At 35.0% G+C, this 13,646-nt stretch overlaps 2 protein-coding genes across 13 annotated transcripts; both read right to left on the reverse strand.

Moving 5' to 3' along the window:
* Positions 1-27: 27 nt before the first annotated feature.
* Positions 28-2,108, reverse strand: LOC123214055 (aldehyde oxidase GLOX). Its single transcript, XM_044633753.1, has one exon. It carries the CDS (start codon positions 1,929-1,931, stop codon positions 249-251), a length of 1,683 nt encoding a protein of 560 aa, XP_044489688.1. The 5' UTR covers positions 1,932-2,108; the 3' UTR covers positions 28-248.
* Positions 2,109-4,112: 2,004 nt separating this feature from the next.
* On the reverse strand, positions 4,113-9,381 carry LOC123214056 (protein TWIN LOV 1). 12 transcript variants are annotated; one of them, XM_044633754.1, is made up of 8 exons: positions 8,494-9,381; positions 7,506-7,749; positions 7,329-7,393; positions 7,139-7,218; positions 6,974-7,029; positions 6,823-6,886; positions 5,174-5,230; positions 4,113-4,433 (listed from the first exon to the last, which is right to left on the reverse strand). In XM_044633754.1, exons 1-8 carry the CDS (start codon positions 9,050-9,052, stop codon positions 4,272-4,274), a joined length of 1,287 nt encoding a protein of 428 aa, XP_044489689.1. In that variant the 5' UTR covers positions 9,053-9,381; the 3' UTR covers positions 4,113-4,271. The 12 variants fall into 12 exon arrangements, 11 of the variants coding, with proteins under 11 accessions (XP_044489689.1, XP_044489690.1, XP_044489691.1 ...); XM_044633755.1 differs by having other exon boundaries at positions 7,506-7,725; positions 8,494-9,379; XM_044633756.1 differs by having other exon boundaries at positions 7,506-7,713; positions 8,494-9,366.
* Between the last annotated feature and the right edge of the window lie 4,265 nt (positions 9,382-13,646).

Genomic DNA, 13,646 nt, shown 5'->3' on the forward strand with positions numbered 1-13,646 from the left:
TGACCACACTCTGACATGAACTCATAATTTTGTTTCAATTAGACCCTCAGACTTCTCAGGTTTTATTAAACCCATCCCACATCTATCGAAATTGGGAATGATAATATTTAACCACATTGAATTGCAGCCGTTACAATTGAAACCAATGACTAATTTCTTCAATTGGAGAATTTACTACCTCTAAAAAAACCCTTTTATTTTTCTACTGAAAAATTAAAAAAAAAAAGAAGAAGCCTGAACCATCGCATTCACATCACCTTAATCCACACACCGGCACTAGGGATTCCAGAGTGTACTACAAACATCATGTAATATCCAGGTGGCGCCACCGTGGCAGCAGTGGGCCCAATCACCACAACCTTATAAGTTAAAATGGACAGCTGTACCACTTCCAGCACTTTCAAAACCACCATGCGTTGGTTCATTGACCACGAGTGCGTAGCAAACGACGGCGTTATGAGCGACACAAACAGCTCTGCAGTTGGGAGGAACATAGTCAACGAGAAAGTTATGGAAAATACCTCATTATACGACACCGTATTCTCCGTTGACTCTACTGCCAAAATGGAGGGCCGGATGTTCTCGTGCAGTGGAGCTAAATAGTGGGGATAAAAAGCCTCCAAACTCAACTCAGTCGGGTACGGATACGCTGTGAAGTTGTACCTCGGATGCGGGTTACTCCCACCTACTAATATCCTGCCATCTGGCACTAACACAGCTGATGAGTGGTACATTCTGGGAATCTTCGAGGGATTCAAAACCAAGAATCTGAGCGGCGGCTCTGCGTTTGGCAAGTACAAAACCGGGTTCAAATTCGGGTTGTCTCCGTTCTCCCAACCGGCAGTACCATTAGACGCACCATTAATAAGGACGACATCACCTGTGGGTAACAGTACCATATCTGTCATGACACGTGGCATTGGCATGACCTCCATTGACCAAACGGGTTCCGGGTCGGTCACTTTTAGTCTGCCACAAGTCTTTGAAGCTTGTACAAAAACACGCTCTTTCTGAGACTTGAGAAACGCACCGGGAGGAGCTCCGCCGCACACCATCACCTCAGCTTCAGGGAAAACACTTGTCAAATTGTGATCATTCGGCCCGGTTAAACGTAGAGGAAGCAAGACAGAAGAGCCCGAACTGGGATAGTTCCTCTTGTCATCACCGGGAATAAGTGGAAACTCTTTAACAACCTTGTTGTTAATGTAGTCAAACAAGATTGATCTTTTGTTAGCAAAAATGAAAAGATTGCCGTCAGGTAAGAGATGTAAAAAAGGATAGAGATTGTTCTCTTCTGGATCTCTTGTTTCGATCAAGAACGGAAGGTAAAAACTTGACGGTAAAGATTCATTCTTGGGGTAAAACTCGTAGGTGAAAACTTTTCTACCGCCGACGATGATGATCCGATTGTCTGGTAAAATCTGGTTTGACGCGTACCATCTCCGGTCCCAGAGAGATTTCGTTAACTCAACCCAATCACAGTTTTCGTCATCACTTGGGCTGAAAAGGCGGATTACGCGTTCACCGTTGTTGTAGCCGCCGGTTTGGACCAGGGTACCGTCATGGTCAACCGCGCCAGACGAGCACCACGTGTCGGTTTGAATCACAAGGGGACGAAATGTGTTTGTAGCAATGTCATATAACACAGAGTGGGAGGTGCAGTCGAGATTGAGAATGTCGTCGTTTAAACGGCATTTATTGGCGGGAAGGGAGATGTTGGAAGGGCCGGCCTCGGTGCGATCAAAGATGATGATCTTGTTGTTGTGAAGAACTTGCATGTGCATTGCAGAGATGCCGATGCTGGGTTGGAGGAGAACCCAGTGGCCACCCCATATGTTAACATCAAACGCCGTGGAAAGAAGAGGTATGAATAAAGAGAAGATTGAAAGTAAAGAGAGGATACAGAAGAAAGAACGGTTCTTGGTGGCCATTATTGTTATTGCTGGGTGAAGAACGCATGCAGATGCATTGCAATAGGGTTTTAATCTGATTTAATGGTGAAACAGAAGAAGGGGAATCAGAGAGTCAAAGTTTATAATGAAAATTAATTGGTTTATAATTGCGATGCATGTTAGAAGTGAATTAATGAAATACGGAAGAAGGGTCATTCATTGGAGAATGACAATTGTAAAGTGTGTGGCGATAGAAGGCGTATGTGTGCATGGATATATTTATTTCTCAAAGTGTTTTTATGGAGGCCAAAGGACTATTTCCCACCTAAGTTTAGTTTAGTTGTGCTCTCAAAGTTACATATGTGAAATATAAAAAATTTAAAATCTCCCTTATTAACTAACTAAAGTTTAAATTTTTGTTAGATATATGAGATAAAATTATTATTTTATTAATAATATTAAAAAATATAAAATATATTATATTTTATCTTCTAAGTTTTAAAAACTAATAATTTTACTATTGTCTAAAGTTTTTTAATTTTGAAAAATCATATTTTCCCTCTAAACTTAGAGTTTTTTTTTTTTTCATTCGACCATCATCTCTGACATCAACAACTTTTTTTTTCTACCCTAAAACGTTGGTCAACACCTCCCATTTTCAAATTATTTTGTCGGAGACAAAAATTTAGAGAATGAAGAGATCTAGAGAGGGTAGGTCGTTGATGTTGAAGATAGTGGCTGAAGGAATAAAAGAAAAAATCTTTGGTTTAATAAGAAAAATGTGATTTTTTAAAGTTAAAAAACTTTAAATAAGGATAAAGTTGTTAGTTTTTAATACTTAAAAAAGAAAAATAATTAATTTTATATATTTTTTAAATATTATTAGTAAAATACTAATTTTAATTCTATTTTTTATTACAGTTGACGTATAAATAAGATTTTAAATTTTTTAAATTTTATGGATATGACATTAAACCTAAACTTGGGTTGGAAATAGTTCTTTGACCTTCTTAAGAGATGAGTTGTTGATTGATAATGGCAGTCTAAGAGGCGTTCATCGTATTCAAGGCACCCAATCTTTCACAAAAGGGTATTTCCCACTTTTTAAGTTAGAAAAAGTCTATTTTACCCTTTTATTAATTTTTCTTTATAAAATTGATTAAAAAAAACAAAAATATTCCAAGCTTGATATGAGTTTACATCCTAATGTCCTCTTGTTGGCAGTAAAATATTGACTGCCATCATCTCCTCCCTCACAACTGACAAAATGGTCATCATTTACCTTCACATCCACCTGTAATTTGCAACAAGGTTCCTGACCATCCTTCAAACCCATATTCATTCTTTCTATCCCAACTAACTCACATCACCTCCCATTTTCATCAATCAACTCGCCCACCATCCCTTCAATTAATTTCCATTCATTTTGTCCCAACCAACATCACACCACCTCCTATTTTCATTCGCTGATCACCTTAGCTATAGAAGGTTTAAGAGTGACAACAATTGTTGTTTGCAGGAGGAAGTGGAAGTGTTTTCGACAAAATAGAAAAGAAAATGGTGTGAAAGAGTTGTAAATATGAGAGAGAAAGTAAGTTTGGCGACAATGGTTGTAAAGATGTTGGCTGAGGTTGCTAATTTGGGTTTAATTTAACTACAATTTAGTGGTTGCTCGAAAGCGATCAAACCTCAAGGCCATGATCTGATGGTTGCTTGATTATGTCCAAGCAAGCTATACAGTGCCATGGTGTTCGTAGACAGAGGTTTTGTCTCATCCTTCGGTGTGATGTTTTGTTACAAGTTGTGAGTGGAATTCAACCTCTAAAAGCTTATGTTTTAGGGTGCCAACCGTGCCTTTTCCACAGTGGACTTATCAAACCACAAATGCAAAGCTTGTGGAGGAGAAGAATCTTAAGAACTTTGTGGAAGAGTCTGCAAAAGGGTGGTAAAGGTTCAGGATTTGCTCGCATTTGACTGATTAATGTTTCCTATTATCTATTTATTAAAAAATGTGTTTAATTTTATCATTTACTAGATATGATGAATTTGTTAGCATATTGATTTTCGGGTTAATTTTAATGGGCTTGAAACTTTTTATAAAGTGGTTGGGGTGATTAAATTTATCTATATTATTAGGAGTTTAAGTGACATTGATTAATCCACTCAGCCATCCAGAAATATGAACCAAAATCTTTAAAACTGAACAGAAATCCTTTTTCATATTATGAACAACTTAAGTCCCTTTTTTCTATTTCCTGAGGCAAAATGTTTTTCAACAACTGGCTGAGGCTATTACAATGTGAAATGAGGGTTTCACATATTGAAAGAAGGATGATATTATTTCTGAAGCAGCAGTACAATGGGCAAAAAATTTAAAAGCTATTTACAAATGGATTTTGAAGAACAAGCACCCATTGATGAACTCCTCACTGCAACCTTGATTGCACCGATGGCACTGAGCTGCATCTTTTCTGGGCTCAGACCATGTCGGTCTGCGCTCTTACATCCTTCTTCTGTTTGAACGCTGGCAAAATATGCCACCTGAAGTGTCATAACCAAAAATAAGGGGTGGAATTTCCATCTGTGCCAAAAATAACATGACTCGACAAGGGGAACAATGTAAACTCCCAAAAAGCAATAGTCTGAACCCACCACCTTATTAAAGTGATTCAATTCCCCTAGTCAATTCCTACTAATATGTAATAGCTTTGCACCTGAAGTTTACACCAGGGTAAATAAAATTGAACTTAATATTCAAGGTCTGCATCTATATGCAGGAACCTGTAAGAGAACACTACCTCTAGGGGAGTAAATTATCAAATAAGTAATTATGGAAAAACATAAAATGTTAAAGTGAAAACTTAAAGGCAGGACTACATTTATAAACACCAAAATTATCCACCGAAATGCACTACCCCACCATTGTAAGATGGGGCAACCGAAAGAACCCCAAAACAGCAATTCAAAAATAGGGGTCAGGTTGCTCCTTAGAAAGTAGAAATCTTAAATGATTCAATCTTCCAATCCCTCCCTACCTACCCCACTTATCTTTATGGCTGTCCACAAACGGAAGTCATGGTCATCAGTAACACCTTAAATAATAAAGTAGAATGCAATAAAAAAAGCAATGTGTCCCTCATTGCATTCCAGTGTCGTGATTTATCACTGTTATTAGACAATGACATATTACTTTGACAATACCAAAAAAATATGTGCAAAACTGTGCAAGGGGACCACAGTCCTCCCATGGTATATACAGTTAATCACAGAGAAGCAATCACCTGAAATGTAAACCATGGGCTGGCTAGCAGACTTACAGACCAGACCGTTATGCAACACTGCAATGTATCATTAAGGCCCATAAGGTGGTAATATCAAGGTTGGCACACGGTTTTATCACTTTTAACCAATCAAAGTATTCTGTAATAATTCTTTAAAAAATTACTACATAGAAAAGAATCCAATGGACTTGGTGAGAGAAACTAAGCTGAAGTAAAGCAAAAGAACATTTAATCATACAAATTAATTAACAAGTTTAGTCTGAAAAGTACTACACCTACTTAGTAACCTTAAGTACAGACTCAGAAGTTTCAGTGATAACAACAATTACTCATTAAATACATCATAAACATGAATGCTTCAGGATCCTTCACTTTTTAATGTTAGGGACAACGTATTTTGGAACACAACAAAGTTCCATAAGCAAAGAAGTTTCGAGAGTATGATTTGAAAACAGTTGGTGGGTAGGGCAGGTTGAACCAAAAGGTAGCAGTGCAATTGATGATGTGATCCAACAACCATACAAACAGCGAAAGACATGGAGTGGTGGGGCTTGCTAGATTGGGGAAAAAGAAAACAAGCAAAGCTATGAACTGGAGATAAATGGTATCGAAATTGGAAACAGGAAATGTAAGAAACTCACCCATCCTCTCCAATAGACACTTAAGACCACCGGCACAATGAACATAATATAACAACTAGAAATAACACATGGAAAAGATACCGTCCATACAAAATAAAATCACTGATGGAATTTGGTGTTTAATTAGCCATGAGACCTAGTTATAAATGAAATACACCAGTCATATCTTTTGAATTATCTGTAAAAGTAAACAATTCAAGAGAAAAAGAACACAAGAACAATTTGATTCCTAGTTCTCTATTCTGCGATCAGTTTTTTCTATCAAAATGAATTTAAATGATCAACAAAAGCCTTAATCATCAGGAAACATGGTTACTAAACTCAATGATGAAGTTAAATATCAAATAAATATACAAATGTATTAGAACAATCACTCTTAAGTCACCCATGAGGCAACAATAAGCAATCATGCAAACAGGCACAAAGAGAAGAAAACCTATAATAACACATTCCATTAATACAGTCAACTAACAGAAGCTTTTGCAGATGCAGCATAACCAACAACAAGCGTGGATAAAGAATAGAACAGCGACTAGATAACCAGAAGATGGTGATAGGCAGAAAAAATTAATTGAGCATGCAGAACAAACTGAAACAAGACTGGTACTGCCTTTAATGCTCATTCAAATACTCCATACTTAGAGGATTTCTACAAATTTATACATTTTTAGCAACCTTTACAAGCTATATGAAACAGTCTTCCTTAAAATAAACTTATTTGAGGTAACAATCACATCAATTTCCACTCCAAATAAACACCTAATATGTTGTGCTCTCATAAAAGAGACCCATTTATCAACAGATAAAACAAGAGTTCCAGTTTATACAGCAAATAAATTCCCATCTTTTGTTTATCTTTATCAATGTATGATAAAACAAAATACAACATTATTCTCCATCAAACAATAGGCAAATTCAGTTTATTAACCATGAGTTCATAGTGATCAGGGTACCAAAATAGACGTTATAATGTTCAATAGAACTTTTCTTTAAGAAAAGCTACAATACCTTGCCAGAAGCATTACGAATGGGTGACATATGAAGAAGACACCAAAATGAAGTTTTGTCCTTCCTGATATTAAAGCAGCAAAATATTTATTTAAGTTTGAAGAAAATGATGCAGTTCTTTAAAACACTGAAAGTAATGTTAAGTATCAACCTGTAATTTAAGATACGTACTGTGCATGCTTGTTCTGCTCGAATGCTTTCCTTTATCTGTGGGAAATTAATAATTAACAAATTCTCATCTAACAAAAGCTCCACTTCACTTATTTATGTCAAAAAATGGCATGGCTTCAGAAATTAGCAGTCAAACTGGCTATACCTGATATAAGGTTGCAGGATCAGTATCAGATCCATTTAAGAACCCACAATTGTGCCCCAACACTTCATGTCTGTCATAACCTACAGAAGTCAACCTTTATGTAAGCAGCAGCATAAATTGAATGGCTAAATATTTATATAATTGTCTAATTTGTTTATGTGACAAGTATAATTCTAGTTAAGCTTAGCACCTGTCAACTTTAGGAAGGCATCGCTGGCATAAACTATGGGCACGTCAGGTAAGTGTGGATCAGTTCTGCAAGCCAACACGAATATGTTGCAGAAGTAAAGAAGAAATGCATTAGAAATCTTCAAAGAGCAACAATCCTTCTTCAAAGTTTAAAAAAAAGGAATTTGCATAAACTCACAATACAAAGCTTTGTTTGATTCTACCAAGAGATATACGTAATGACGAATTGATGAAGTCCACCCCAGGTATGCCACATCGCTTTTCACAAACCAATTTGCCTGTTGATGCACTATAGTAAGTCAGCACAGACAAGATGTTGTTTATAGCAGTTGCAGCTTTTTGCTTCTCTAGCTCACTTGCCTCACAGGTCTCTTCATTTTCTAATCCTGCCAGAGACACTAAGCATATATAAAAAGCATGTCCTGGAAGAAAGAGAAGAAAGATTGAATAAAGATGCAGGAACCTACAAGCATTCTAATCTTAAACATGTTGTTGATCAAACAATCTTTACAAATGCGAATATCAATCATCAATCCCATAGCTTATTTGCCAGAACTGAAGAAATCTAACTTACACAATGCAGGATTTACAAAGTACAAATGCCAATATACAGTCAAGTTAATCAAGAGAAAGCTTAAATAATTGAAAATGCATCACAAAACATGCATCATAATATTATCACCACAATAAAATATCTTCAAGATACTTGAATACTAGATAATAGAAAATAAATTTGAAATTAGAGAACAAATCAAACGATTCTAGCCCAATAATGTGATAAAGTTCAACAAAAAGCATGTCTTAGCTGATAAAACCAAGCAACAAAGATGATTACTTATCTCTTAGTTTATCCTTAATGAATCTATGGAATTAAAGAAGAGTAAGAGATCTCCATAAGAGAATAGAAGACGTTAAATTGCTAAAAAAACCAAAAACCATCACGTACTCAATGAGTACCTGTCAGTTCACTGATTGATAGCCAAACCATACAAGCAATTCCATCAAATTCAGGGCCAGATGAATTGAAATAATCCAAAATTTTCAATCTTTACCAATTTTTAAGAACCATCCTATCATCAATTAACAAAAAAAATTAAAGACTAAATCTATGTTGCAAAACAACATCAAACACTCTTGAACTGACTTCAAATCATAGAAAAACAAACCTTGACTATCCGACTGAAGAGCCAAAACACGATCCAAATCCAACAAAGAATCCGAACAAATCTCGCTCCTACAAGAACCAAACACAATCTCTCTAAATTCAGACTGATTGCCCTTTCCACTAAAACCGAACCCACAGTTTCTCCCACGTTTTCTGGAAACAATAGGCACCTGACATGCCACAAAATTAGTAACCCTCCCATCTTGTTTACAAAATACAGGACTCATACGAAACAACATCCAAAAGGGTGTCCCATCTTTCCTATAATTCAACAAATTAACCTCAATTGCCCTTTCTTCCCGAATTGCCTCTCGAATTTCCATAACGGTCCTTTGATTAGTCCCTGGACCTTGAAACAATCTTCCGTTTTTCCCAATTATTTCCTCTCTCGAGTAACCTGACATTTTCATGAACCCTCGACTCGCAAACACTATTGGGTGGCCAGAGATTGAAGGATCGGTTATTGTAAAATTGTCAGGTAAATCATCGAGCGCTTCTCGTGCCCGGAAAGTGTAACGACTGTTAAATGATTGTTCAATTAGACCCAGTTGTGAGTCCATCCTGCTTCTCCCTTAACACAAAAACTCCCAATCCCATGTGGTGCAATGTGCTAAAACAAGATAAACCAAGTTGTTAGACAGCTAAATCTCCAGTTTGGGCAGTGAACAATACCAACACATTTGCTCTTGTTCAACCTTGAAATATCTGGGAGGGATTCTGGAATCGAATGAACAATGATGATCGAGCAATACCCATCAATCGTTTGAAATGAACCTCAAAATACAGTCACGATAAAGACACACCAAAACGCAAGAGCCGAGTAGTAGCGTACTTAGCAGAGTCACACAAAAAATTAAAAAAAAAAAAAACAGTTTTTTTAGGCAACGCTATTGAAGAAATTGCCACAAAAAATGTGGACCCCAAAACTAATCAATAATTGAAGAGTTTCGAAGCCGACAAGTGGGGTCCTAAGGGCAGTAATAAAGTGGGCTGTGCTTTGGTTTAGTGAGCTAAAATAGAGATAAGACACGACGGTGATACTTATCCAACCGCGTCATTACCCCTTTTATTAATGTAATGAAGTTTCCGTTTCTGGACGGGGTCGTGGCTGTGGCTGTGGCTGTGGTGGTCATTTGTTTGGTTTCGATTTGGTTGAAGCTTTTTATGTACTTGACTAAATTAGGCTTTCAGATAAGTACTACCTACCTTCCCTGCGTATCCCATCCCATCGCCTCGCCTCGCCTCGCCGCGTTTCCACGCGCCTGCCCTATGGTGAGTGCTGACTCAGACTGTTGCAGGAGGCAGGCAACCAGTCAGATGGATTAAAATATATAACAACAACCTCTTCGCTGGAAAGCAGTTAAATAGTGATAAATCTTGTCCGTAAAATTGTTCGTACGGAAAGTCCATAAATTGCCTTTTTTCTCAGCTTCGTTTTCTACATTTGTATTCTTACATAGGCTTTAAAGACTTATTGTCACGCAAGGGTTGGTGTAATGTCGTATTCTTATTCATAAAATTTTAGAAATTTTATTAAAATTAAGGATAAAGTTATTAATTAATAAAAAATTAAAAAAATTAAAATTTTATTTTATTTTTTAATTTTAAAAATTAATAATTTCATTTATATAAAATTTAAAAAATTTTATTTTCTCTTGTAAGGTTTAATTTTTTCAGTTAAGGCTTTCGAACTACCAATCTATTTCAGCCGGTGAAAAATAATAAGATAAATGTTATTTATTTATAATATATATGATGAGTGATTCATATTGTATATGCATCGAAGCATGTGATATTTGGTGTGATCTGCTATTCCCAGATGACGATTTATTGTTTTTTTTTTCTAATATTTGAAAGGGAAAATGATTTTTATGCCCTTTTGTTTTGAGCAAAAATTTGTGACATAGGAATCTAATAGGTGAAAACTTAAATTTGCCAAATCTTTAGGGGGTGTTTGGTTTCGGTAATGTTTTATTACCAAAATAGAAAGATTACCTTGAAGATAGATTACTTAGAAGATTACTGGATATAAATGATTATTATATTTGATAAAATTTTGTATAAATGATTACTATGTTTAATAAAATTTCGTAGGTATAAATAATTATTGTGTTTAGTTAAATATAATTAAAGATTATTAATAAATTATTTTACTTAAATACCCATGAATATAATTATTTTTAAATATTTTTTATATTATTTATCATATTAATTAAAAATAAATTTATTTTTGTCTCAAAAAAAATAAATAATAATATAATTACAATAAAATCAAGATTACCTTGGTAATCTTTAAATGTTTAAGATGAATATGGTAATCAGATTATCACTTATATTACATGTTACATCAGTATTGGTAATAAAAGATTATTGTAATATTTTATTAATGACAAACCAAACAAGAGAATAAAAAATAAATTACTAAAATAATATTTAAATATGAGAACCATAAGCCCCTTAATGGGAATTAATTTAGTTGTGGGAAATCACCTCTTCCACCTAAGGTTTTGTCTTAAAACACTTTTCACTCATGGTAGTAAAAATAATATATTCTTACCCAAAATTAACCGAAAAAAGGAAATCTAAAATAATGTTGGAATGTGAATTTACCATATTATTTGCAACAATTTGACTTTTCAAAATTTTCACATCCCCCTAAATTACTAAGAACTGAAAAAGCTCTTTAAGTATTAAATTTAAGGGAAATTTTAAAAATTAGGCAAAATTAAAGGGGTCTAAGCGAAATTGCCCAAAAAATTCAGGTTTAAGCAAAAATGCCCAGGTTTTATGAAATGACGAAAATGCCCCCATATATAAACACAGTAAATTTTCACTGTGCAATTCAAAGAAAATTCGAATTTTTAACGCATCCCACGGCAACCCCACGACAAACGTCATTTTCGCCGATTTGCTTGCTTTCCGGCAACCGAAAAATGGAAAATAATGTTATCACATCTCCCGTAATCTTGTTTGGATCAAGTTATTGCTCATATTATTGAGATTTGATTGAGATTTTTCGGTTTGAAAATTTAGGGTTTACGGTTTGAACAATGCTTAAAATGTTTTGATTCTTGGTTGTTTTTGTTGAATTAATTGAGGGGTTTTGTGTTATACAATGTGTAGATTCGATTTATGTGAAAATCGGTGGCTAAAACGACCAAAATTTGGCCGGAAATGACTGCCGAAGAGATCGGCAGTCCGACTGTGAACAGTGCTTCCCACGTCAAAATCAATAATCCCACGTTCAGCCTAATTTAGGGGGGGAAATTAGCTTTTTAAAACAATTGGGGTGACGTGGGAAATACTTATCCCACGTGGGGTTTTTTTGAAAATTAACACGCCAACCGAGTTTTGCAAAATTACAAAAATGTCCATATATATAACAAAAAAAAAAAAGCTATTTCCCACGTTAATATTAGCGATTTACTGTTCATTCTCTCTCAAATTTCCAAAATTTTCACGTCACCACGTTCATCCCACGGGCGATCTGATTTCCGTCGCTTTCCGTCGATTTTCTTGATTTCCGGCACCCACAAATGGCAAAGAAGGTTAGTATATCTCCCTTAATCTTGTTTGGATCAAATTATTGCTCATATTATTGAGATTTGATTGAGATTTTTCGGTTTGAAATTTTAGGGTTTACGGATTGAAAAATGCTTGAAATGTTTTGATTCTTGGTTGTTTTTGTTGAATTGATTGAGGGGTTTTGTGTTAGACAACGTCTAGATTTGATTTATGTGAAAATCGGAGGCTGAAACGACCAAAATTTGGCCGAAAATGACTGCCGAAGAGATCGGCAGTCCGACGTGGGAACAGTGTTTCCCACGTCAAAATCGCGCATCCCACGTTCAGGATTGTTTGGCTGTTTTTCGGGGGGAAAAGTAGCTTATTTAAAATATTGGGAAGCTGGGGAAATTCTTTAGGACAGAGTGGACCTTTTAGAGTTTCAGTTTTCATGAGGGGGTAAATTGAGATTTTTCTTATCTAGGGTTTTTGATTGTGTACTTTTCGAATTTTATATCCGTTTTTTCTGTTCTAGGGTTTTTCAACTTTTAGAATTCGAATTTCAATTCCGTTTTTTCCGATTTCATCGTTTTACGAGATATGGACTCGTATTTTTCAGATTTCCGAAGGATTTTTTGATTGTTTCCATTCTAGGGTTTTTCAACTTTTAGAATTCGAATTTTAATTCTGTTTTTTCGAATTTTATCGTTTTACGAGATATGGACTCGTATTTTTCAGATTTTCGATGGATTTTTTGATTGTTCCCATTCTAGGGTTTTTCAACTTTTAGAATTCGAATTTCAATTCCGTTTTTTCAGATTTCATCGTTTTACGAGATATGGACTCGTATTTTTCAAATTTCCGAAGGATTTTTTGATTGTTCCCATTCTAGGGTTTTTTAACTTTTAGAATTCGAATTTCAATTTCGCTTTTTCGGATTTTATCGTTTTACGAGATATGGACTCGTATTTTTCAGATTTTCGATGGATTTTTCGATTGTTTCTATTCTAGAGTTTTTCAACTTTTAGAATTCGAATTTCAATTCCGTTTTTTCAGATTTTATCGTTTTACGAGATATGGACTCGTATTTTTCAGATTTTTGAAGGATTTTTTGATTGTTCCCATTCTAGGGTTTTTCAACTTTTAGAATTCGAATTTCAATTCCGATTTTTTGGATTTCACCGTTTTACGAGATATGGACTCTTATCTTTCAGATTTTCGAAGAATTTTTCGATTGTTCCCATTCTAGGGTTTTTCAACTTTTAGAATTTGAATTTCAATTCCGTTTCTTCGGATTTTACCGTTTTACGAGATATGGACTCTTATATTTTAGATTTCCGAAGGATTTTTCGATTGTTCCCATTCTAGGTTATTTCAACTTTTAAAATTGGAATTTCATTTCTATTTTTTCGAATTTAACCGTTTTACAAGATATGGACTCGTATTTTCCAGATTTCTTAAGAATTTTTCGATTGTTTCCATTCTAGAGTTTTTCAACTTCAAAAATTCGAATTTCAATTTCGTTTTTTCGAATTTAACAGTTTTACGAGGTATAGACTCGTATTTTTCAGATTTTCGAAGAAATTTTTAATTGTTTCCATTCTAGGGTTTTTCAACTTTTAAAATTCGAATTTCAATTCCGTTTCTTCG

Source organism: Mangifera indica, chromosome 4 (genome assembly GCF_011075055.1).
Source record: "Mangifera indica cultivar Alphonso chromosome 4, CATAS_Mindica_2.1, whole genome shotgun sequence".
NCBI lineage: Eukaryota > Viridiplantae > Streptophyta > Magnoliopsida > Sapindales > Anacardiaceae > Mangifera > Mangifera indica.